This window comes from Schistocerca serialis, chromosome 2, assembly GCF_023864345.2.
Source record: "Schistocerca serialis cubense isolate TAMUIC-IGC-003099 chromosome 2, iqSchSeri2.2, whole genome shotgun sequence".
Classification (NCBI taxonomy): domain Eukaryota; kingdom Metazoa; phylum Arthropoda; class Insecta; order Orthoptera; family Acrididae; genus Schistocerca; species Schistocerca serialis.
In genome coordinates, this window is record NC_064639.1 from 1,130,231,015 (window position 1) to 1,130,256,806 (window position 25,792).

The 25,792-nt window shown below is 41.2% G+C and overlaps 1 protein-coding gene across 1 annotated transcript in view; it reads left to right on the forward strand.

The window, feature by feature from the left end:
• Positions 1 to 25,792, forward strand: part of LOC126458589 (hepatocyte growth factor-regulated tyrosine kinase substrate) — a 119,763-nt gene that overhangs the window by 61,791 nt on the left and 32,180 nt on the right. Inside the window, exons 6-10 of the mRNA XM_050095728.1 lie at positions 3,370 to 3,494; positions 3,592 to 3,679; positions 5,812 to 5,910; positions 8,953 to 9,033; positions 24,762 to 24,935. Of these exons, the coding sequence (XP_049951685.1) occupies positions 3,370 to 3,494; positions 3,592 to 3,679; positions 5,812 to 5,910; positions 8,953 to 9,033; positions 24,762 to 24,935 (567 nt within the window). The remainder of the gene's footprint in view (positions 1 to 3,369; positions 3,495 to 3,591; positions 3,680 to 5,811; positions 5,911 to 8,952; positions 9,034 to 24,761; positions 24,936 to 25,792) is intronic.

Sequence of the window (25,792 nt, forward strand, 5' to 3'; positions counted from 1 at the left end):
CTTCAAAGAACAATTACACTTAAAAAGGTTGTAGTAGCTTTCATTTTAAGTTAACACCCCCCCCCCCCCCCCCCCCACACACACACACACACACAAACAAAATGAGTTTCTTCTGAAATTATATTGACCCTTACTTTGATTAACAGTCAATTTTGGTGATTTAAATTGACTTATTTCCTTTTATCCAGCACTATGTACTGTTGATTTTCCAAAATTGTATCGTCAATTTTGTTCATGCTCATCAAGTCCTCATATAACACATTTTGTTCAAGGCATTTTTTCAAGTTTATGCTTTGATAATTTATTTTATTTATTGTTTGTTCAAATCTAAATGCAGATTCAAAATTTCTGTCAGTCAATCATCGTTTTGCTCAGTTTCTCATCCTTTCAGTGTCTGCTTGGAACAGAAGTCTGTCAGTCTTCTCTGATGTTACCACCACCTATCTATAACTTCTATGGCATTATGTTTTCTTCAATAAAAGTTTAGATCAAGGTAGGTGGTGTACTTACGTGTTTCATTTAGCAATGTTGTTAGCACCTATGAGGCATGATGGGAAGGAAAGAGGGTGTGTCAGTCGCTGGGTATACATTGCCAGTGAGAGAGCAGCTGACAGCTGTCACATTATCACTTCAGTTTATCATAACCCCCAAAATCATAAAATATTCAGAAGAAACAAATATTTTGAACACCAATGTTATTAATTTAATTTAAGGTGCTCTGTCAGGTCTCAGCCTATCTACAATCTCATAATTCATGACATATTAAGAAGAAACAAATATATGTGACAACTAAGATTATTAATTTATTTTCTGTGAGTAAAACTACTGTATTCCATCCTAACCTAAGCCTCAGGCTAAGCTACAGAACACAACTGTCACATTCCAAACTAATCCCAACCTTGTAAGTCATTACATATTTGTCAAAAATTCAAATATTTGTGACCACAGTGAAGAAAATGGTTTATATTTTGGTGCTAGAAATTCATAGCCTCTTTTCTCAAATCTCATCAGTTATGTGAATGTATCATCTTATTGGCTACATGAAACTGATGTGTTTGCCAACCTAAGAGTAATAGAGAAACACCACTGTGACTGCTGCTGGCCTGTATCTAGACTTGAGCTGTTATGCTCTCTTCCAAATGGTTTGTTCCACTCCTTTTAGCCACTTGTCCCTTGGCTGTCACCTTAGTTTGTGCTGATATAAATGACAAGCTAAAATTATGTGTTACACCAAGAGCAGTGAACAACCACTCTAGTCAAGCTTGCCTCATAGTCCAACTCAAAGCTTCAACATCCCATGAGCTTCTTTCCTTTCCTTCCCTTCCCTTCCAGACTTTAATTTTGAATCCTGGTCAAAAAACACGGTTTCAGTCTCGCATAATGAACTCAGCAAACCCTGTGGGAAAGCAGGCATAGCCTCTGATATTTGTAAGGTGCTCTTTATTTGGTCCACACCAGCAAAGAGTTTTAGGTATAAGAGCAGAGTTCTATAGTGCTGCTTATTTGTTTATTGTGTGACATCTTCACACAGAAGACAGAAACACTGTGTATACTGGAACATTTCAATGCAAGGAATGTAAAGTCACAATATAGTACAGGCATTAAACTACATGATCATATATATAATTGTTCAATCACCTCTATCACAGATGGGGTTAATTCAAGCAGATCCATCATATCACAATGACGGGCTCCTTTTTGGAACTCTTGAGCAATATGGAAGATTTTCCAGTGTTCCATTGCACAGTCACAGTGGGGTATATAAACAGTAAATCCGCACGACTGCCAAAGCATCTACATATTCTGTTGGCAGTTTACAGACATGATGCAGCAAATTGAAGCCACTATATTTATTAGCTGTATTAATTTGGCTGTTGATATGTTGTCATGGTAAATAGAAATAATAAACTCAAGAATGTAATCTCATTGTTTCAGTGAAACGTGTTGAGGCTATTAGTAAACAACAATATTTCCTTCATGAGTTTTTAACATTAAAATTAGTTATGATACAACTAGAAGGTATAACAGTGTAAGACTAGTATTATAGGTGAATGTTTGGTGAGCAAAAGTTCAGAGGAGTATCTCCTGACAGTGCTTCACAAGAATTGACATTTGTGGCTAGTATTTTAAATCACATCTCTTTGCTTTTGCTGTAGATATAATCTAAAATTAGCATGTAGTCCATTGAGCGAATTGATTTTTTCCCTCAGTTTTCCACTTATCCTGCTTTACAACTACAAGAATGCAATTGTAATTGATACTTTACAAGAGTGGAGGACTGGCAGTTAAATTTATCATTGACTAAGAAATTTTACATTGCATTCATTTTCAACGACTTTAAAACTTTTCAGTTATTTTTTTAATTTAGTAATGTGGTCAAGTTTGAAGAATGAGTTTTAGTAGTATTGCTGAGACACATGAAGACTCCACAAAGCAATTGTACTCAGAGAACAGGATATTGTGAATACCTCAATGACAAAGTGTAAAATATAAATGAAGCTGATTGTTACTTAAATTGTGCCGGAGTTAAATCTGATGTGCAAGAATATGTATATCCTCCCTGTTGGAAGACAGTAAATATTCTGCCATAATGCCATAAGATTGTTAACAACGACATTACATTTCCTACCTCTCCAGAGGCTGGAGTCACAGTGTTAGCACTGCTGCTACTACTACTACTACTGCTGCTGATGCTACTACTTCTATATGATCTTGTGAGTGTAATCTGAAAACACTGGCTAATAATAATAATTCGAAACAACTTAAAACTGTAAACAAAGATTACCTTAATAGATTAAAAATATTTTTTGGCTCAGACGTTGGTGCCCAATAAGCAGTATTCTTCATATTTCTTACTAAATTGTGGCCTTTATCCATTTAGTTGCAGAATGAGCAAATGAAAAATGTGTCAGGAGTTATGGTGGCAGATGTTAAACTTTTCAGGGACTGCTAACAGTACAGACATTGCACTAAATATACTTACATGTCTTTCTGAGGTTCATGTGAATTCTGGCAGATGGCTTTCAGTGTCACCATATGGATTGTAAAATGTTTTGACAAGTGTGCCATTTTGTATTTCCTCTAAGAACTTTTAGAGCTGTATCTCTTTTGTCTTAAATGCAGTGCAACATAGCACCAACCTTGTTGTCTAGCACAACTTTCTCTTGTTTAGGTAATAGATTTTCAGTATTAGAACATGGTACTTTGGAAATTTAACATCACGTTTCCTCATTTGTAAATGTCATGGCATATTTTAGAGACTTGACAACATCATTAATAGTGCAGAACCACCTCATAGAAAATAGAATGAGCCAGTATTTATTTTGTCTGATTATGAATTCATGATTAGCACTAGTTTCACTTTTCCAGCATCACTGCAGAGCCTGTGGACAGGTATTCTGCAGTCAGTGCTCGTCAAAAACCTCAACACTGCCAAAGTTTGGAATAGAAAAAGAAGTTCGTGTATGTGAGGCATGCTATGAATCGCTCAATAAGTAAGTACATAAATATTTATCAGCATAATACATCTGCTTCCAAGAAGCTAAGATTTCCTTTTACTAAAATTGAACTAAATGTTCACTGAAAATTTAGATCTACCTCAACCCCACCACCTACACAGAAGTCTGAGGGGGAGTTGCCACCAGAGTATCTCAGCAGTTCATTAGCACAGCAAAGTCAGGTATTTAATTTGCTATTTCTTCAGTTAAAAAAAATATTTGCAATTTATGACAACCCATCCAAATAATGACGTAATAGCTTTAGGTAATGAAAGTTTACACACAATTGTTTCCTCGCAAAATTACTAGACTTTTTCTTCATGTTATAGAAAAAGTCAGGCTTTTCATCTGTGTCCCTTGCTTATATACATATTCCTGATATAGAATCATATGTCTGATCTAGTATGTCTAAAATGTGTCAAATGATCATATTTCAATTTTGAGCCTCTTTCAGTCTTTAGCAGAGTCATGAACTGTGCTTTGATATTTTTCTGCATGCTTCTCAACCAAATATATTTGCATGATTTTATTAAAAATGTTTGTTACAAATTATAAAAATAAGTCTATACTGAAATGCTGATTATTTCAATTAACTTAACATAGTCTAATGGAAAAGAGAGAGAATATATGGTATCTGTTATTGATATTGTAAAAAAAAAAGTTTAATGCTGTGACATAAGTACTGATATATTTGATATATTTTTTACTAGAGATAACATTTATATATATATATAAACAAAATTCATTTGCACAGTCTTTACTATAAACAGCTTTTGGATGAAATGTCACTGAAACAAGTGACTAAGCTGTCATCTTTTGTTTTGGAAGAGTAAATAAACATATCTTTTCTCTTGCTCAGTTCTATGAAGAAATCAGCAAAATTTCAGAATGATGATCCAATTTCTCAAGACATACAGGTATTTTAATTGGTTTTGAAAATAGCTGTGAGACTATTTGTATGTACTCATATATACTTTAATCTATGAACATTGACAAGGTCAAAGTGACATATTCACTGAAAGAGAAATGGGGAGACAAGTTTTGTTGTTTGTGGAGAGTGTGCATTTTTTCACAAAATGCACTTTTGCATGTCTGGTATTTTAAAGTGTGCTGAAAGTCATATTGAAATAAAATCTTCATGTCTTTTTTTTTCTTGAATTTAGTTCTTAGTTTGCTTAGTTATTCCAAAATATTAATTATCTTCTAGGCTGCACTTGGGATTTGTAAATCAGAAACAATTAACAGGTGAATTTAAAATGCTCTAAACAAATTGTACCATCAGTAGGAGTGGATGGGAGGAGGAATCACTGTACTTTTTTGAGAAGCCATTGAGGTAATCTGATTGGTGGATTTATTCATTTTCATTCATTCATTGCATTCCATCAAGAAGGATGGATTTCAGGGATGTGGAATAAGTTAAGGTAGACATTAAAAAAGACAAGGATAGTAAAGCCATAATCTGTATAGGTTTTAATTATGAATGGTCACTATACTGCTTAATGGTATTTTTTGCTTATGTTCAAAATTTCATTTGGATCACTATTTTTGTGCTGAACTATATGCCGAAACAAGGAAGACGAAAGTTATTGGTCAAAGAGGAGATAGAGCAAAGTACTTCAGGACAAACAAACCAGAGATAGTTTAATCCTTGATCTTGGTGTAGATAAGAACAACAGCAATAAAGACAAAAGAAACCTTATAAATGTGTGTTGCTGTTTGTGCATTTTTCACAAAATTTAGAGTTTAAACTTATAGTGGTGCATATAAAGTGTGCTGAAAAGTCATACTGAAATTTAATCTTAATATTGACCTACTTTTTGATCTTGAATTTGAATTCTTTGTCTGAGAAATCTGTATGAAGTATAAGTGCAGTAAAGCAGTGAAATTCAAATGTAACATCAATTTTGATGGAGATTTGGTATACTTGCTGACTGACTTTCACTGTGAACTAATGGATCAACGTAACAAATATTATAAATGTTAAATCTGGGGAAGGAGGAGAACAGAGGAAAATTTGTGGCTGTGCGCAGTGTCGTCATTTCCTTTATTACAGCATCCAGTTCATCTACATGCGAACTACTGCTCTGTAGGGAAACATAACTTATAACATATGCCTGTTTAATGAATATGGGCCTGTAGTTTCTGATAATGTAGCAAGGCAATTATGGAAAGCTTTTTTACTTCCTTAAAAAGTATGACTTGACCCAAAAGACATTGACAGCATAATAACCGTGCTATTGACAATAGATCTGCAGTAACTAAAGTTAAAGAACGTGATTTATAGTATCTGTTATAAGGGTGACATTTATTTCAGGGCCCCCCTCGTAAAACAGAGGAGGAGCTGCGGGAAGAGGAGGAACTGCAGCTTGCTCTTGCTTTGTCAAAGTCTGAGGCAGAGCACAAGGAAAAAGAGGTGAGATTACTTTTTCCAATTGTCATTTTTGTTAGTGTTGTATAATGTAACCATTTTACAGTTGATATATAGGGGGTGTTACTATGTCTATTCTTACATCTTTTCTTAAGCACATATTTGAAGGACAAAGTTTCAGTTATATCTAAAGTTATTTGGTCTGCAACCTATTACAGGCAGACAATAAAATTCTGTGTGTCTCCATATTTGAATAAATGGCACTATTCTGATAGACAGCAGGGCAGATGGTATCCAGGGAAACAGCCTCATTGATAAAGCAGCCACATCTTTATAACAAGAACATTGCACCTTGTGTCATAATCTTTCTTTTCTTTTGTTGAGATAAATCTGGTTACTTGAGCACTAAGTGCACTCCAGTGTTAACTGATTGTGTTGTGGAATTTCCTCTTTTGATGCCCCCAGGGGCTCACACCTCTTATGAGTTTGTGCTGGGCCACCAAAGGACTGTTTGTGCATGGATCTGGTACGTGAGTTTGGACACTCATTTCCTTCCTTTACGGCATTCAATAACTTTTCGTTCTTAACTATATAGTCCCCTTGTCAGCTTTGACTTGCTACTCCTTTTCCAAATTCTACAGAAGTGTGGATTCTAGAGAGAAGGTTGCTCAGTGTGGTGTATATTCCATCTTTTGTTCCTCTCTCTCTCTCTTTGTACCCTTCCCTTCTTATAAAGATATTATACCCAAAACCTAGCAAGCTAGCCATTCCCGTGTGTGTGTGTGTGTGTGTGTGTGTGTGTGTGTGTGTGTGTGTGCGCGCACGAATCACACTGTTGATGTCTAAGCTGGCAACTCCCCATGCAAGCGAAGGATTCTACTGCTGTCATGGCTGGGGCATGAGGACTGCAGGCAACGGCTTACTGGTCAGGTTTGCTGTGACTGAGTGGCACCTACAGAGAGAGCCCCCATTCGGAGTGGGTGCTACCCTGGAGGAAGATTCGCACAGGAAGCAAATTAAACTTTCTTCCACTCGTAGCTGCACATGAATCACAAGGGAAAGATTATTACAATGCAGAGAGATATGATGCCAAGACATTTCCTTCCCTGGCTGCTCTATGGGAAGAGGAATAAGTCAAATGTCTAGGAGCAAAACACTTCACCCAATGGTATGTACTTGAGATGATGAGGATGCTTTTGCTGTGACAAAACTATTATTTTTTGTTGAAAGCTTTGAAGTCAAATTTAAGGAAGTTGAGTCTCTGGGAAAATGCGAAATGGTTCAGTATTTATTAAAACTTCCTCTCCTGCCCAGTCTGCAGCTCTCTGCTGCCCAGTCTGCAGCTCTTCAGGCATGCGGTTGTTTAGGTGACATGCCTGTGACCATTACCCCATGCAGAACATTGAACACGATCCAAGGATTGAGCTTCCACTGAGATCTTATGTTCCAAACAGAAGAGGAACTCTGGATTAATATCCAGCTGTGAGGCATACATTTTATAAGACATGTATAAAAAGGGCCCAAGGATAATCATACAAACACAGGTGCCTTCATCTTAGCCTTTGAAGGGAATGTCTTCCCAGAGAAAGTTAAGGTCATGGTGGACAGGTGTCATGTGAAACCAAATGTTCCACCGCCCATGAGCTGCATCAGATGTTAACGCTTTGAGAATATGTCATCATGCTGCTTGGCAGATCCAGAATGTGGCAACTGTGGATGATCACTCCATGAAGGTAGACCTTGTGAACATCCACCTTTATTGTCAGCTGTGCAAAACATCGTCTCCAGTTTGTCAGTTTTCAAGAAAGAACTTCAGATCCAGGGATAGAAAGTTATTTACTGCCAGTCTTATATGGAAGAAATACGAATGCCTAGGTTCTGTGGCTATGGTGATCAGTAGGAGACTACTGCAGCATGGTGCTTTTCCTTCTGCCTCTCCCAGAAGGAATCCACAGTGCTATGTCATCTCCAAATCAGTCACCCCAGGTTAACCCATAGTTTCTTTTGTGTAACAAGCCGCACCCCCCCCCCCCCCCCCCCCCCAATTGTGGTCTTGGAACCTTACAGACAGTAGCTCATATTCTGGTTGGATGCTCTCCCCTTTTGGTCCTCTATGCCAGGTATGGACTTCCAGACAGATTGCCTCTAATATGGGTGGGTGATTCATGGATGGTTGAACCCGTTCTCAGTTCTCTCCATGAAAGTGGTTTTTATTCTTAGTTAGAAGGTTTTAATCTACCTGCAGAGCAGGGGCGGAATGGTTGAGGAAAGGGCCTCCCCCCTTGTATGCTAGGTCTGTGGGATCCCCGAACCTACCTCCTTAACCAGACTATGTTTCCATCCCTCTTTTACTCTGTTTTAATCACTTTGGATTCAGTTTGCCTCCTTTGTGCCACACCCTGTTTTCTGTCCTGGGTGTTGCATTTTATGAATAGTGGGCACTCTTGACTGTAATGTTGTCCCTTACATTTTTCACCACCATGCTTTTACTATTATGAATCTCATGACTACATTGACTAGTTCAGACAACAATCTCAGTGGACATCTCTGCATCCAGATGCACGACTCTTAGATCAAAGAACTGAGGGCCTTGTTATTTGATCCCTTACACCCCCCCCCCCCACCCCCCCACCCCCTCACCCTCAGTCAACCAACCAACTTTCCTCTTTTGAACAGCAAGATTATTTGTATTCAGTTGTTGGTGTCAGTTCACAGCAAGCACTGTGAAAGAATAGCAGGCAAACTGATATATTGGTCATTATACAAAACACTTACAAATGTTTTGTATGCACACATCGTGTCAGTCCAACCTGAAAGCCTTCATAAAGTGTCTGTCATGACCTTGGTGCATCCTTGCCTTCACTTGTAGTAATTTAAGGACACTATGACATTTTTAAATCAATTCCATCTAATCTTTGTAGTCTGGAAGTCATTGTCGTGTAGTATGTATATGTTGAAATAGTTATGTAATTCCCATGTAAAATTTTGAAAATTACCATTTCTTATTCAATGAATAAACAATGCAAAACAATTTTCATGATTATTTGAACCCATTATACATTTTGCACAACTTTCTTATTTTTACAGAAGAAACGCACTACATCAGCCATTATTTCAAATGCAGCTGCCATTCAACGTGCAAAGCAGTATTCACCTCCTCCACTCATGGTGAGTGCTATTCTTCTATACTTGTATATCAGTTGCTAGAAAAATTAAAACTGAAATACAAACACAAATGCGAAGCACTGACACCAGTTGAGGAAACTGTGCTAGTAACTTGGTCCTGTGTGCTTTACATTGCAGGTGTCTCATGAGCATTTTTCATTTAACAGTTTATAATGATTTTAAGTGTGGATAAAGCTACCATGATTGCTTTCAAAGACTGAAAGGAATTTTTTGTTGGTTGGTGGCCTTTTGTGTGACAATCTATGGTTAGTAAGTAGAATGCTATCAAGGCAGAACATCAGCGAAAGGTGGTGACCCTATAAGTTATTTGGCATCTGCTGTTACAAAGAAAGATCACTCATGTGGACTGACCTGTGAGAAATGACGACTAAGTAATTTGTAGGGAAATAGAAAATATAGAGTGAACATTTATTATTAGTTGCAGAACACTTGCAAATAAAAATGTGTGAAGAAAATCTGTTTCATTTAACTATCAGACTCCATTGGCAGGTCATTAATGCAAATTTGTGCAGGAAGTTGTGACATTCATCTTATTTTAAACAGTATGTTATTTGCTAATTTAACATTTTATTGGGATGCACAGTTAACAGAAAGAACTTGCTTTCTTAAGCAGCAATGTAGAATGCCATAGCAACAAGTAGACGTGGTTCCCACATTCTGAACACAGGCAGCAAGACTGACTGCACCATATGATACTGTAGCACATTAGTTGTCTGAGGAATAATCAGTAATCCATGAGAGTGAATGCAACTCAGTGATTCTGAACAATGGAGATCCACCAGTATTTAGGTGGGAAACTGAGACATTTTCTTTATCAAATATTATTTATCAGGAGCCTTCTTGGACATATTGAATACTAGAAGGACCCAAGTCTCATTAAAACATTGCTGCTACCTTGCCACTACACAGTAAACTATAAATATCGGGTAAGAAATGAGAATTATTATTCTGCCTACTATGTATGAATAGTTCTGAAGTCGTATGAAGTGTACTAAATATTTATGTTGGTGTATCAATCCAGACAGGATGGTAAAATGGAGTTCCTTTGGGCGCAGATTTGGTATGTTGAGATTGACTCAGTGTTTTCCAGTGGTCTTCACGTTGGTTATGGAGGAGCGAAGGTATTGACTGGTCAATCCTCAGGCATTGCTTCTTCATATACTCCAGTTGCTGTTTGCATTGCTCTAGGATATGTCCCATACTGAAGGCTTAGACATGGCAACAAGTCTACTGGCCAGTGATTAATCAAGATATTGAACATCTTGTGTGAGCTTGCATGGTCTGTGCACACAACCAGGCTGCGCCATCATGGCAGTTTTCCCCTTGGTCACTTTTGGAGCACCCTTGCAACAGGATGCACATTGGCTTTGCTGGCTCTTTTTTGGGAAGCATGTTGTTGATGGTGGTAGATGCACTGTCATATGTGCCGAATGTAACCAAGGTGCCCTCCACAACATCAACTGCATCTATTTGCTGTTGTCAATTGTTTTTGCTATCACTGGCTTTTGCAGGATCCTTGTCTCCAATAACGATCAGTGATTCATGTCGAAGGAGTTTGCAGATTTTTGCAGTCACAGTGGTATCCAACATCTACTGCTGCCCTGTTTCATCCAGCTTCTAATTCAGTGGTGGAACAATTTGTGAAAATGTTCAAAACCCAAATGAAGAAGTCCATTTCTGCCTCATCCTGTGACAATGCCGAGTGACTAGAGTTGCTAGGTTTTCTAATTGAAAATAAGGGAGATGCTGAAAATTGCTAATATGAAACTTCCTGGCAGATTAAAACTGTGTGCCGGACCTTTGCCTTTCGCGGGCAAATGCTCTGCCAACTGAGCTACCCAAGCACGATTCACGCCCCGTCCCCACAGTTTTACTTCCGCCAGCTGTGAGGACGGGGCGTGAGTCGTGCTTGGGTTGCTCATTGGGTAGAGCACTTTCCCGGCGAAAGGCAAAGGTCTCGAGTTTGAGTCTCGGTCCAGCACACAGTTTTAATATGCCAGGAAGTTTCATATCAGTGTACATTCCGCTGCAGAGTGAAAATCTCATTCTGGAAATTGCTAACATGTTATATGACATAGGATTAACACTACACTATCGACATTTTGTATAGTATTTCAGTTTTTAGCTTTGACGCGTCCAATGGAATTTTCATTCCCATACACTTAAAATAAATAAAGCACTTGAATGCTCAAACATGGTTACAAATATTTACAGTTTGATTTTCATTCAGAAAGAAACACATCATAATCTTTCACACATTTGAAAAGTTCTTCACAGGTTAAATTGAAATTCATTACAAGGTGCAGTTCAGCATTGAGTTCAACAGAACTTCTGTTTCTCACATCAGTCCACTTATTATTTATAATCAAAAACTCTGTGTGTGGGCTTTAGATCCTGGGATAATCATAACAAAACACAGAATTTTTCCAATTGTGTACCTAATTCCTTTGCATTTAAAATCACAAAACATACATACCCGTTTCTCACAAGCATTATCAGTAAGATTGTCTTTATCGTGTAAAATTTTCCTGGCATGACCGAACTTGTCACACAGTTCGTCTTCATTTACATCAAATTCAAAATATTTCAGTACATCTTGTAGCTCACTGAAATTACTTTCTTTGGTCAGGCAGAGAGGAAGACGATAATTAATCAGCATATTTGGTGAAATATTGAAATTCTTGAGTAAGTATGAATGTAATGCGCCATAGAAACTATTGAAAATGTTTCCTGTCAACGTTTAACATTTGTAGCTTACAAATTAAAAACTGATGTGTTGCACTTTCTAAAATGTTATCATTCTTTTTCTGGTATATTTACTCAAAAAGTTCATTTACAGGAGTGTAAGTTAATATAATACTTAGATTTGCATTTTTTAGGTACTTTGAACTCTTGAAAATTGCCAATGTGAGAAAAAAAAGCTAAAGTGGGCCCGAATGATCAAGTCCTTTCCACATTCATGATGATCACTATAATGCTTCTGTAAAATTCAAGGACAATTCACAACACTTATATAACTCTTAATGGCATCCCAATTACATTCAATCCTGTCCACAACAGGTGTGAACAAGAGGCACCTGGTTGGCACATTCCTCAGTATTTCTGATCATTCTAAGTAACAAAATAAGAATTATTGCAATTCTTTTCTTCATTTAACAGAAGAAGGGAAGTGGTTTGCATTATTTTAAGACAATTACTTAAACACCTAAATGCAGTGAATTGCAAGCGTGCTTACAAGCATTGTTTAAAATGTGATTAAAGCAATTATAGTATGATTTTCATCATTTAAGAACTTCATTACAGTTTGATCTTTTCCAAAATTTACATTGGCATTTTCTGTGCAAAATGATGACACATTTTTAAGCTTTGTTTCTTAATTGTGCCCTTAAGTAGACTATAAATCCCACATGGACTTTAATCTGCTTCTTCAATAAAGTGTAAAAGATTATTTTTAATACACTCAAGGGAGTCAAAGTACCTAACCATTATGGGGAACAGTTTTCAATTTTTGAAATTCGAAGCATAGTTGGCAACTGAAAATATTTGTATTTTACTGGGGTCTTTAAGAATGTTTACACAATCTTTAACACTTTTTGGAGCTAAAACATTTTTCACTATTATTTCTGCCTTTTTGCATCAACAGCATAGTCACTGAATAATTCTCTTAACAGTTTATTGCCACGATCTTTACTATTATAACTTAAATTGTGCTTCACTATAAGGAATACTATAGCTACATTTGCAGTCAAAGATTTCTCACTGTTTGTTGTTGCTGAACTTGTAGGCTGTTTGAAGAAGGTGGAGATTTTGGAATTTTGTTTCATCTCTCGCTCCTTACTTCTATAGCCTATGAGTTTAAAGATGTATAATTATGACACCATTTCAAAGTACGATATCAGATTTTATTTCAGTTAACACAGACACACCCTAGATGAAATGGCCCTACAAAATATAACTTCATATATGCCCTACCAAATAAATTATTATTTACTTCATTAGATTATGTTGTGGGCAGCCATTATTCCACCTATGTGTGATGATATATTCATTCCTACACAAGGAGCAATAGGCTTTGTGTTTATTTGTTTTCAGGGGGCCAATCCAAAAATTATTTTTCTCCCAGTTCAAAAAATAAACATGCATGTAATGAGGTTTATTCTTTTTTTGTGTTATATGGTGCTCCTCATCACTTTCGCCACCCTTAGCGTCTTATTTGAACTGTGACAGACATACCATAATCGTATGAGAGAACAGAGAGAAACACTTAGTGACACAGTCACTGCAACAATGCAGAAGCAAAGCAATGTTTAAGGCAAATTTGAGGAATGTTATCATTTCTGTATTGTCGACTTCCAGTTTCTAGCTTAACCAACATAGATGAACACACTTTCACATATGAGTATATGCATGTAAAACTAATTTAACGTTGGCAGTGATGCTAATTCACTGTGTAGTTGGTGCAATACTGCTTCAGAACAAAGCTTTGATGCCAATATACAGTTTGATTTGTTGCTCAGAATATTTTGATAATTGAAGCTGTGTCATTAAAAATAGAAAAAAAATTGGACTTAAACCACCCAGTATTATATTACAATGAAACATGGGAGAAATGTTCTTAAAAACGCGAGATTGAAGAAATTGGTGAAAATATGTGAAAATCCAGAAGACCTGGCAACCCTACAGATAACGGATAATGTGTGCAGTCTGGTGAAATGTTTACATGGGCACCAGCCACAGGGTTTTTTTGAACGAGTTGCATTCCAAGTAGTAAGCCCCAGACAGTAGTGGCCTGCCAGTTTTCTCATGGGGCAGCCATTTGGGCTCTGACTTTTGGCCAGCAACAGTGGCGGCTGCCGGGTATCATGTTTGGCCTCAAAAGTAGGCATTTGTGATGGATGTTGGTTGGGAGCGGCTGACCTATCTGCTACCTGTGGTGGAACCTTGGCACAGACACCTCCGAGCCGGCTGGGTGATAGGTTCAGTTGCAACACTGTTTTGTTGGGAGGCTCCTGATTGTGGCACCATGCTCATCTGCAGCCTCCCCAGCACACCTTCCACTGTCCTACCATTGACCGCAGAATAGGATGCCTGCAGGGAACTGTTGCCTCAGCTACCACAGTCTCCTGCCCCTCAGCTGTTCAATGGACAGTCTTTTGCTGGAAAATCTGACACCAGAGGTTGTTGAACAAATATGGCCATTTTGGCCCTATGTGGCCTTTTCAGGAGGGAGGGATTTAGCATCTCTGCTATTGGAGGCAGATGAGCTGCTGTGGGTATCACAGTGGAATTGTGCAGAACACAGGTGTTTACTTGACAGTGGCAATAGGCTGGCCCAGCAGTTCTTACATTGACCTGAACTACCTTGCACTTATCCTTCACCTCATGCTGTGGTTTGTTTCCTTTGTGCATAGTTATTCAGTCACTCGCATTGATTGTGTTTGCTCCATGCTTGTTTCTACATGCTGTTCGGACACACTGCTGCGTTGCAGGCTTCGCAGCAATTGCTTGAGTTCACTTGCCCTGTCTGGTATGACACAGTCATCGTAAAACGTACAAAGTGAAAGGGTGCGGAAATTTTGATACCGCAGAAACTTTAAAATGTGTGCGGAAGTTACCATGCTAAAATTTCTCCTCCCACAATGTCAGGTATGAATCAATGAATGTATCATGTTATAGCATTATTCTTGTGGTGATTAATGTTAGGTAAGATGTTGTTTCATAAACCCATGTTTTTTTATGTATTGAACGTGGCGCTCGGCTTTGTTTGGAACACCTATTTGAGGTATTTGTTGGGCTGAGGTATTCATTGGTGTAAGGGTGGCATTGGGGCACAGGAGCAGATGCCATGATGATGTCAGTGCAAGTGCAGCAGACCGACCTCATCACCAGCCGCAGCTCCAAGGAATACAGCAGATGGATGATCGTGTGAATCCAAAATGAGCAATGTTGAAGAAGAGAGTACCAACCTCTTATTTATATTTTGGGCAGTCTCTTGTCTGAAGTCTCTTATGATAGCATCTCCTGAGATGATATACAGGGTGGATGTATCCGCCGCAAGACAACTGGGAAAAACCAGGAATTTTTCCATCTGGAGAAAACTGGGAAAAACCCAGGAATATTTAATTGTTTTAGTTTTCAGTGTAATTTTGAGGGGTAAGAACTGATACTCTAACAAAGAATAATACTGCAGCAGTAAAACATAAGTTACGAGAGAAAAACACCAAAATAAAACTGGAGTTGTAGAGAAAATGCGCATTTACAACAACAAACAAAATGTGTACACAAGCGTCTGCCATAAGCAGAATGTGCCAAAGGTTTTAGGATGACCAAAGGTTTTAGGATGAAGACTATGAAATACTTTGTAACAAAAAACTACTTTGTATGAACAGGACGTCACAACTGTTTAAAGATCTAACAAGTTGTGGGAAAAATATTGTGAATGGTGGTTTGAGAAGTGTTACTTTCAAAGTAACTTTCCTTTTATGCAAGATGACTTACGTTATGTGTGAAAATGTGTGATGAAGTTTTTAAATCACAGAGCATTTGACTCTCACTTAACACTTTGAGGACCAGCCACTTAGAAAAATTTCGAGCCAGAAGACCAGACATTTATGTTATAATTTAAAGTTTCACTGGCTTTTTTCTGTTTAATATATCTTAAGGGGTAACACACTGAAAAAAGACCAATATTATATGTGAAAGCTTAGCTTTTCTTGTGGCTATAATACATATATATTAATTTAAACCATTAACTTTTCCTATTTGTGTGTTCATGCTGCTTAACAATGATGCTGCTATTGGTTGACTACTCCATGTGTCCTGTGCTCTGAATATCTGCTGTCATTGGCTGGCGAGATTACGTGACGTCAGCTATGATTGGCTGACAGAAGCACATCGCAATAAAATGTGCAGTGTACAAGCTGCTGCTCATGAAAGATATTTCAAAATGAGGGTCTTTTTTTTTCTAGGTCATGTCTCCTAAAGCGCCGGGAAGTTATACATTGGTATATAAAAACCTTTACCATTTGAAGGATTGATAACTTTAAAGTTACAAGGGAAAGTATACCGTCACTTCACGTGGAGTAATGTATTTTCGCCTGGAAAAAAATGCATTTTTAACTGGGAAATCCGGAAAAGATCTGGGATTTTTTTTTTTCCGTGGCGACATACACACACTGTTATATGTTGTGCAACCGAGTCTGAGAATGAAGCAATTTATTAGCAAGAGCTCCAGTCAACTTATTTCAGTAGAATGGCTAAACAATTGTTTTGTATGGTATACTATGCTTCGAAAACTCTAGTAGTACTATACGATTGGCACAGTCACATTACAACACAGTAACACCAACACAAATTTGTGCAGCACCCCTGGAACAGTTTGGGTTCTCCTAAGGATGACAGCAGCTTTTAGTTCTGTACTAGTAGAGGCTGTCCTTGTGATTTAGGGAATATGCCCCACTGAAATTCTGACCTAATCATTGTACCTCCACTGTTGTTACGAATAGCAGTGACTACTGGCAGGAAGCCTCTACCTGTTATTTGCCTCCTTCCCCTATAAACTCTGCCAGAGTGATCACGTCCCAGAAGTCCAACTCAACCTCCAATCCTTGCTTAAAGACTTAGGCCCTTCCCAGAACATATCTCCTGAATCCATTTTCCTCCTCAACCCTATGACAGCTATTAAACACTATCTTTCCCAACATCCTTCAGATTCCAAACCCACTACTTTATTCGTCATACACCTTACTAACTGTATCTTAACTCACACTTACTTCTCATTTAAAGGGAAGGTATACAAACAAATCCACAGCACAATCGTGGGCAGTCGCATGGCACTCTCCTATGCCAACCTGTTTATGGACCATCCAGATGAGACCTTCCCAGCCTCTCAAACAGCCAAACCCCTAGTCTGTCTCAGTTTCATTAATGACATCTTCATGATGTGGACTCATGGCTGAGACACTCTATCTTCATTCCTTCACAACCTCAACACCTCCTCCATCTGCTTCACCTGGTCCTGCTCAACCCAGCATGCCACTTTCCTAGATATTGGCCACCTCTCTGATGGCACACCTCTGTCCACATTAAATCCACCAACTACCAACAGTACCCACATTTCGACAGCTGTCATCCATTTCATACCAAAAAATCCCTCCCTTATAGCCTGGCCACATGGGCTCAGTGTATCTGCTGTGACAAGAATTCACTTGCCCAGTACGCTGAGGGTCTCACCAAGGCCTTCACAAACAGGCACACTAGCCCCCAGACAGTCTGCAAACAGATCTCCCATGTTATTAGCCATCACATCCTCCATCTTCCCACCACCCACAAGAGTCAGCCACAGAGGAGTGTCCCCTTCATCACCAAATATCACCCCGGACTGGAATAACTGAACCACAACCTTAGGGCTTTGATTACCTATCAGAATGCCAATAAACCTCCACAACATCTTGGTCCATCCCTATGCCACTCCCAGTCCCAATCCCTTGCCACAAGGATCATATCCCTGTGGAAGACCCAGCTGCAACACCTGCCCAATTCATCCACCCATAACTTCCTATTCCTGTCCTGTCACAGGTTTATCCTACCCCATAAGAGTCTGAGCCACCTGTGAAAGCAGACAAGTCATAGGGCAGATCTGTTGCAATCATTGCACAGTTTTTAATTTTGGTATGACTACCAGCCAGCTGTTCATAGATATGAATGGCCACCGCCAAACTGTGGCCAAGAGCAAAGTAGACTACCCTGTGGCACAACATGCTATAACATGCTTGATTTCACTACTCGATCTACCTAGATCTTCCCCTCCACCTCCAGCTTTTCCATACTATGCAGCTGGGAGTTAGCCTTACAACACATTCTCTACTGCCTTAATTACCATAATGTACTTTCCCTACACCCTTCACCTAAGATTTTACCCCCTCTGTCCTGTTACCTCCTTCCCATTCTCATTTGTCACCCTCTTTGTTGCTGCTCTCTCCCACCACATCCGCCCATCTTTCCCCGCTCATCTCCCTTTTTGCTCAATTTTTTCCACCCTCCTGCCCCCCACAACTTCTGACACTGCTCCACCCCCCTCCCCAAGTGGGCTCACGGTTCTTTCGTGAGTTCGTGCATGGTGCACATGGGACCTCGAGCTATTGCAGCTCATTTTTTAATCCCTAGTGGCATATTCTTCTCCCTGTCCCCTTCCTCCCTATTCCCACTCCTTCTCCATTGCCACCTCCTTTTCCTCTCTCGGTGTTCTGATTTATGTCGACCTGACTATTCCCCTGGTTTCCTGTACTGCTTGCAGTTTTGTTCCTTTTGCCTGTTTTTTCACCCCTTTTTGGCGTTTCAGTCCCCACTTGAGGTTTGACCTCCACTTCAAAATTAGTGTGAGCCATATGGGGAAGAACTCCCTCCCTATCATCTACAGTGTGGATTCTTCTCCCCTCTCCCATCCTCACTGTAGCCCCCTTCCACCCTGCTAGGTCACCAGCACATGTAGCCAGTCCGTGTGGTGGGGCTGTTGTGTACCTGTATGGCTGAGCCCCCTGACAACACAGGGATCACACTACTGATGCCTGAGCTGTTCCCTCCCCGTGTATGCCAAGGAGTGGTTGCTTGCCTTCTTGGAGCATTGGAACTCCCAGCAACGACCACTGTGCCAGACGGCCCTTGCTGTGGCTGGGTGGGGCCCATGGGAAGAGCCCCTGGTCGGAGGACAGGTGCTTGGCACATAAAGTGTATCAAGCTGCAAAAATCTAGCCGTTCTCACACGGCCGTCTCTTCGAATGGTGAAGGAACCTTAAATGCTGCCTCGTATGCCCTGGCAGCCTTCCCTTCCCTGGCTACACCATGGGAGGAGGGCCAGGCTCACTGTCTTGGGCTGAAACCCTTTCCTCGTTACCTCGTCTGTACTAGGATGGATGGGGACACTTTCACTGCCACAAAGCCATTGTTTTTCGTGGAAAATATCTAGGATAAATTTGATGAAGTGGAGTCTATGCGGTCGGGATCCCTCTTGATCAAAGCTTCTTCTGCCACCCAATCCGCAGCTCTTTGTGTCTGTGATCGTCTTGGCAACGTCCCAGTGTCTATACTCCTCACCAATCTCTGAATATGGTCCAGGGCGCCATTTTTCATAGGGACCTCATCCTGCAAACTGGTGAGGAACTCCGGGCTAATCTGGAGTGGTGTGGCATTCAGTTCGTTCGACGTGTGCAGAAGGGTCGCAAAGACAACCACACCAATACAGGCACCTTCATTCTAGCTTTCGAAGGGGACACCCTCCCAGAGAAGGTGAAGGCTATGTTCTACAGATGTGACGTGAAGCCGTACATCCCTCCACCTATGCGGTGCTTTCGGTGCTTGCGTTTTGGGCATATGTCTTCCCGCTGTACGGTGAACCCTTTGTGTGGTGACTGTGGCCACCCAGTCTGTGAGGGAAGCCCTTGTGTTCTGCTGCCTGTGTGTGTGTGTGTGTGTGTGTGTGTGTGTGTGTGTCAACTGTGCTGACCGCCACTCCCCTTGCTCGCCAGATTGCCCAGTTAGAAGAGAGACAAGAAGATAGAAGATACAAGAATAAAAGTCCCTGGATCGCCAGTCTTACACTGAGGCTCGCAAAAAGTATATCTTCAACTTTTGCCTCTGTGGTACTTCCTTTCCTCCTCCTCCTCCTCCTCCTCCGCCTCCCCCCCCCCCCCCCCTCGTCCTTACCCCAGCCCCACTCCACTCTCCCCTCCACCTCCCCTGCAGTTCCCATGACCTCCCATCAGGGAGGTGATCCCCCCTCCCCGACCACAGAACTGCCTCCCTTCTTCGGCATCTGTTGGTGATTGGGCTACCTTTCAGGAACCCTCTTTCCGGCATCTCACAGGCCAGAAGGCTCTCACCACCACTCGGCCACGAGTTGCATCATCAGTGCACCCTAAGGTCGCCTGCTCTCTTTCAGTCGCCAGTCTTGCGGATGCCTGTCCTCCCCGAGTCCTGCCCTCCTCCACCTCAGAAAGACAAGAAGAAGAAACATAAATCCCACGATAAGGTGCCCCTAGTGTCCCTGGAGGTGTCAACTCCCCTCTTACAACCCGAGTCGACATCTTGTTTATGGATGTCAACCCATCCTTATCAGTGACAATTACTGACAAAGTGGCCTGACTACCTCCTCGGGTCCTTCATGCCTACCTTGGACTCACACCACACGATCATCCAGTGGAACTGCAACGGATACTATCGTCACATACTGGCAAATTCAATGTCTTGTCTCCTCTTACTTTGTGTTCTGTCTTCTTCTCAAAGAAACGCATTTCCGTAATGACCACTCTCCAACTTCCCATGTTTATCAGGCCTTCTGTCGGAGCCTTGGGATAGCATCTGGTGGGGTCTGCACTTTGGTTCGCTCCTGTGCCCTTAGTGACTGGAACCCCCTATGTACACCTTGGAAGTAATAGCAGTTAAGAGTGCAAACGACTCCGGCAATCACCCTTTGCAGTGTCTACCTCCCTCCAGGTAGGCCACTTGCCTAAGTTGCACTATCTACCTTAATCCAGCAACTCTCACCATCGTTTCTCCTCCTTGGGGATTTCAATGCCCACCATCCACTGTGGGGGAGTGTCACTTCAATGGGTCGGAGTATCCTAATTAACCAACTTACCATGGACTTCGATTTGCGTATCCTCAACGATGGTTCCCCTACCCACTTCAGTGCCGCTCATGGCACCTTCTCTGCTACCGATCTCACGATCTCCTTCCCTGCCCTAGTGGCTTCCCTACATTGGTCATCCCATGATGACATTTGTGGCAGTGACCACTTTCCAGTGACACTCTCGTTCCCCTGCTGCCGCCAGGCAGGCAGGCCCCTACGTTGGGCATTCCGCTGAGCCAATTGGCCTTTATACATATCTCCTGTCCACTTTGACACCTCCCTCTTGTATTCCATTGATGTAGTCGTTCAAGGCATCTCTGCCGCTCTTCTTCAAACTGCTGTCCCTTTAGCCACAGAGCCCCCTTGTCATCGGCCAGTACCGTGGTGGACCAAGGACGTCGCAGTCACTGCCAGGACCGCCGACAGGCGCTGCAGCGATTTAAGCAACACCCCTCCCAGACCAACCTCCTCACTCTTAAGCGTCTCCGAGCTAAGGCCTGTTACCTTATGAAACGGAGTAAAAAGGAATTCTGGGAGCACTACGTTTCCTCCCTGGGGACCTATGCCTCTTTATCACAGGTTTGGTCAAGGCTCCATAGCATTCTGGGCTGTCAGCAACAGTCTACTGTCTAGAGTCTGAACCTCCAAGGATCTCTGTGCACTGATCCATTGGTCCTTGCAGAACACCTTGTGACACACTTTGTGATGGCATCTTTGTCCGCTTCCTACCCTCCTACCTTTCTCCAGCAGAAACACAGAGTTGAACAGACCCCTCTCCATTTCATCGTGCACCACATTGAGCCCTATAATGCACCTTCAGCTGAATGGGAATTGGTGCAGGCTCTTAGCTCTTCACGAGACACAGCCACAGGGCCAGATTTCATTCACAATCAGATGATTCAACACTTGGACTTTCCCCAGAGGCAACAGCTCCTTAGGATCTTCAATCACATCTGGCTCACGGGTGCATTTCTGTCACAGTGGTGGGACAGTATAGTTATGCCTGTCATTAAGCCTGGGAAAAACCCAATGTCTCTAGACAGCTACCGCCCCATTAGGCTTACGAATGTGCTTTGTAAACTGCTCGAAAGGATGGTCAACTCCATATTATATTGGGTACTCGAATCTCGGTGCCTTCATTGTGGCTTCTGGGCAGGGCGATCTCCAACTGACCATTTACTCCAATTGGAATCGGCCATCCGACAGGCTTTTACTCACTGGCGGCACCTTGTCGTAGTTTCCTTTGACCATAAGGCATATACATGGCTTGGTGCCGTCACGTTTTAGTTATCTTCCATGACTGGGGCTTCCGTGGTCCCCTTCCAATTTTTATCCACGAGTTTTTATCTTACCGGCTCTTCCGAGTTCAAGTTGGCACTTCACTCAGCACCTGTCAGATTCAGGAGAATGGTATCCCACAGGGTTCTGTGCTAAGTGTCACTCCCTCCCTCATTGCCATAAATGGGCTTGTGACCTCTGTTGGGCCTCTGGTTACCCCGGTGTTCTACGTTGATGATTATTGCGTCTGGTGCAGCTCCCACTCGGTGGTGTCTGCTGAGTGCCAGCTCCAAGGCGACATCCAATGGGCCTCTGTGTGGGCCACCGCCCATGGCTTCCAGTTTTCCCCCTCCAAAATGTGGGTTATGCATTTTTGTCATCGACCCACAGTACACCCTGATCCAGAACTTTATTTAGGCCACCAGCTTCTTGGTGTTGTAGCACAGTCCCATTTCTTGGGCCTTAGTTTTGATAAGAAGCTGACCTGGCTGCCCCACATTCACCACCTAGACTACATGCATGCGAAAGCTTAATGCTCTCTGCCTCCTGGCCCACACATCTTGGGGTGCAGACCGTTCCACTGTTCTCCATCTTTACCATGTTCTGGTCTTGTCCAGACTCAATTATTGTAGTCAGGTTTATGGTTCAGCAGCTCCTTCCACTTTGAAACTCCTTGACCCTGTCCATCATTGTGGGGTGCGTCTGGCTATTGGTGCCTTTCGCACTAGTCCTGTTAATAGTCTTCACAGAAGCAGGGATTTCCCCTCTACATATCTGATGGAGCCAACTCCTTGTTCCTTACGCAGTCACCATTCACCAATTCCCTGACCATCCTATGTACCCTATGCTCTTCACCAATGAGGGATGTCTCCCTCATAACACCAGCGTGGGATTGCCGATTGGCAAGTGTCTCACTACCCTCTGCCAGGATCTCCATATGCACTCACTGGACTGCACCCCATGTCTTTCCTCCCAGCCTCAGCCTTTATGTGATGGTCCCCTGTTGGGTTTGACCTCCATGCTTCAAAATTTTCCCGAAGAGCAAGCCAATTGGGGAAGGGCGCCTTACAAGCTGCATCGTGTCAATCGTGCATCGAGATATTTAGCCCACTTTCTCATCATCGCATTGCAGTCCTGCTCATTCTCCATCTCTTGGGCGAGGACACCTTCCTGGGTGTGTTTTCCACCATGCACTATGCAGTGTTGATTTCTGCATCAACGATGACCGTGGACTTCTTTGCACCTGATACCCAGCATGGTAGCCAGTCCGTTGTGGTGGGGCCACCATGTATCCTGTTGGTTGTAGCCCCCTGACCACACGGGGTCGCTCTGCTGATGCCTGCGCCGTTAACTCTTACATGTATGCCAAGGGGTAAATGCCCATTGCCCTGGGGCATTGGGACTCCCGGCAATGGCCATCCTACCAGGTGGCCTTTGCTGCGGCTGGGTGGCGCCCGTGGGAAGGGCCGCTGGTCGGAGTGGGTGGCATCAGGGCGAATGACACGCAATGAAGCGTAGTCCATCATCTCTTACTGGTGGTGAAACACCAGCAGTCCCAAGCGATCATGAGCTCAATTCAACACACAGAAGTATGACCCCAAATCGTTCCCCTCTCGGGCCACACCATGGGAGGAACGTCAGGCTAAGGATGGCAGCGGATCTTATTCGCCCCAGTACCTTGTATGTTCGAGAGTTGATCGGAAATCTTTCATGACGATGAAGCCTCAGTTTTTTGTTGAGCATTTAGAGGACCAGTTTGGGGACTACTGATAAATTGGAAGTTTCTGAACCTTGTAACAAACAAAATATTCAGGAATTTACTCAAGTTCAGGGTAAATATGAACAATAGAGACCAAAACATGGACTGAGAGATGTTAACAGGGGATAGGAGGATAGTGAGATGTGAATGATAGGGAAGTGTGAAGCAACATGAGTAGTGCCGATGGCGAGGAAGTTAAGTGTCACAGTGTGATGTGCAAGTGACCGTGACCATGGACAAATGTATAAATAACATTTAACTTAATTTTAATTTAGTTTAATACTAAATGCATTAGTAACTTAAATTGTGCAATGCACTCGCATACCACTATATTCAATACCACTGATGATTTAATGTGTGATATTGTGAGCACAGACCAGCATCATTTTGCCTGTATGGACTCCCATCAGTCACCAGTTTTAAATATAAAATTGAGCCATTAGCCCCTAGATAGTTTTACGCATTATAGCACCCATTAAAGCAAGTTTCACCTATTAGCACAGGGGGAAATTACCTATTGTTACGAATCGTTATTAGAAGAGCTTCTCCATTTTGGCTATGGGGAGAACAGCATAATTTTGCCCATGTGAAGAAGTCTTGTGACTTTTCACTGCTGTGTGTTGCAGCTTTTGAATAATGAGTTGTAGGTAAAAAGGATGTGTTAAGTCAACATGCTGGCAGTGTGAGATGAAGGCTGTATTCTTTGTAAGAAATAATGATTATGAAGTACATAAGAGATTAATTTATGTTGACTGTATTGCCTTATATATACTGTTCATAATAATTACTACCAGAATCGTCAAAAGTAATTCTATATATCGTTTCATTATATCTTACACCATTAACTGAATAAAACCGAACTAACTTGGTTGTTGTTGTCAGCTCGTTGTTCTTTCATTTAATTATACTGCAATAGAGTTGGTGTAAAATGTGATCCACATTAAAAAATTTCTTGGAAAATAACAAATAATTTCCAAGTATATTGCGTAACTCATCTCATAAGATTATGTAGCACTGAAATTATTACTTGCATGAAACAATTTCTAGGACAATAGCCCAAATCAAGGGGAAGAAGAGGACCCAGAGCTTGCTCGTTACCTGAACCGAGCTTATTGGGAAAAGCGACAGAATGAAGACTCATCTGGTCCATCTACCAGTGCAAGCTCTGAACGCAGCAGTCCACGCCCTGGACAGCAGCCTTCTGCACCAAGTCCTAGGATAGTAAGTCATCAGACTTAATGTTTGTCTAAGAGTACATCTCGGGCAGATATAGGAAACTTTAAACCTTCTGAAGAGAAAATATTCCTTCGATTATTGTATGGAAATATAAATTTCATCTAGAAATTATTCTGCATATTTCATTACTGTTGCAGTTATGTTACAAATTCTTTGCTGTATGCAATGTAGCAGCTGTAGCCAGGTAAATTAAGTTTTTTATGCAATCACAACACCATTGTTTGCCAGCATCAGCTTTATATGTGTATGATTTATAACTTCTTTAAAATCCAAAAGTTTTATCAATAAGCAGCTTGTGACAAATTTGTTCTTTTGAAATTATCAGTTCTAACAATTCTTTTCATCACTATTAGAATAGTTGTATTTTGAGCTTTACAATTTATTTCTTGGGATGTGGTGGAATCGTTAATGAAAGTGGTGGAATCTTTAATAAATAAATAGGTAATCTCAGTTATTACTAGAGAGCAGCTTATTGGGATATGTAATAAATTTTGTGGACAACAACTGTTTTTTGTCCAGATAGTGTGTATCTTGCTGTTGCTTTAGTTTAGTGCAGCTGGGTGTGCACAGATATTCATCTGTGCACACTCATCCAGCTATGCCTCTTATATATTAAACATTTTTCATCCATTCTTTTTTAAATGTTCTATGTTCTAAGATGGCATTATGATGGCTGTATCTTCAGCATCATGTGTTACATGTCTGCAAGTAATTCCTGAACAGAGTGGTTATAATTAAACCTTTGTTACTTGAAGTCTTTAGAAAAACAAGTTATCTTAGGATAGTGAATCCTTGTGGAAAGATTTGTAAGAACATGCAGAAGAGAAATAATGAATAAACAA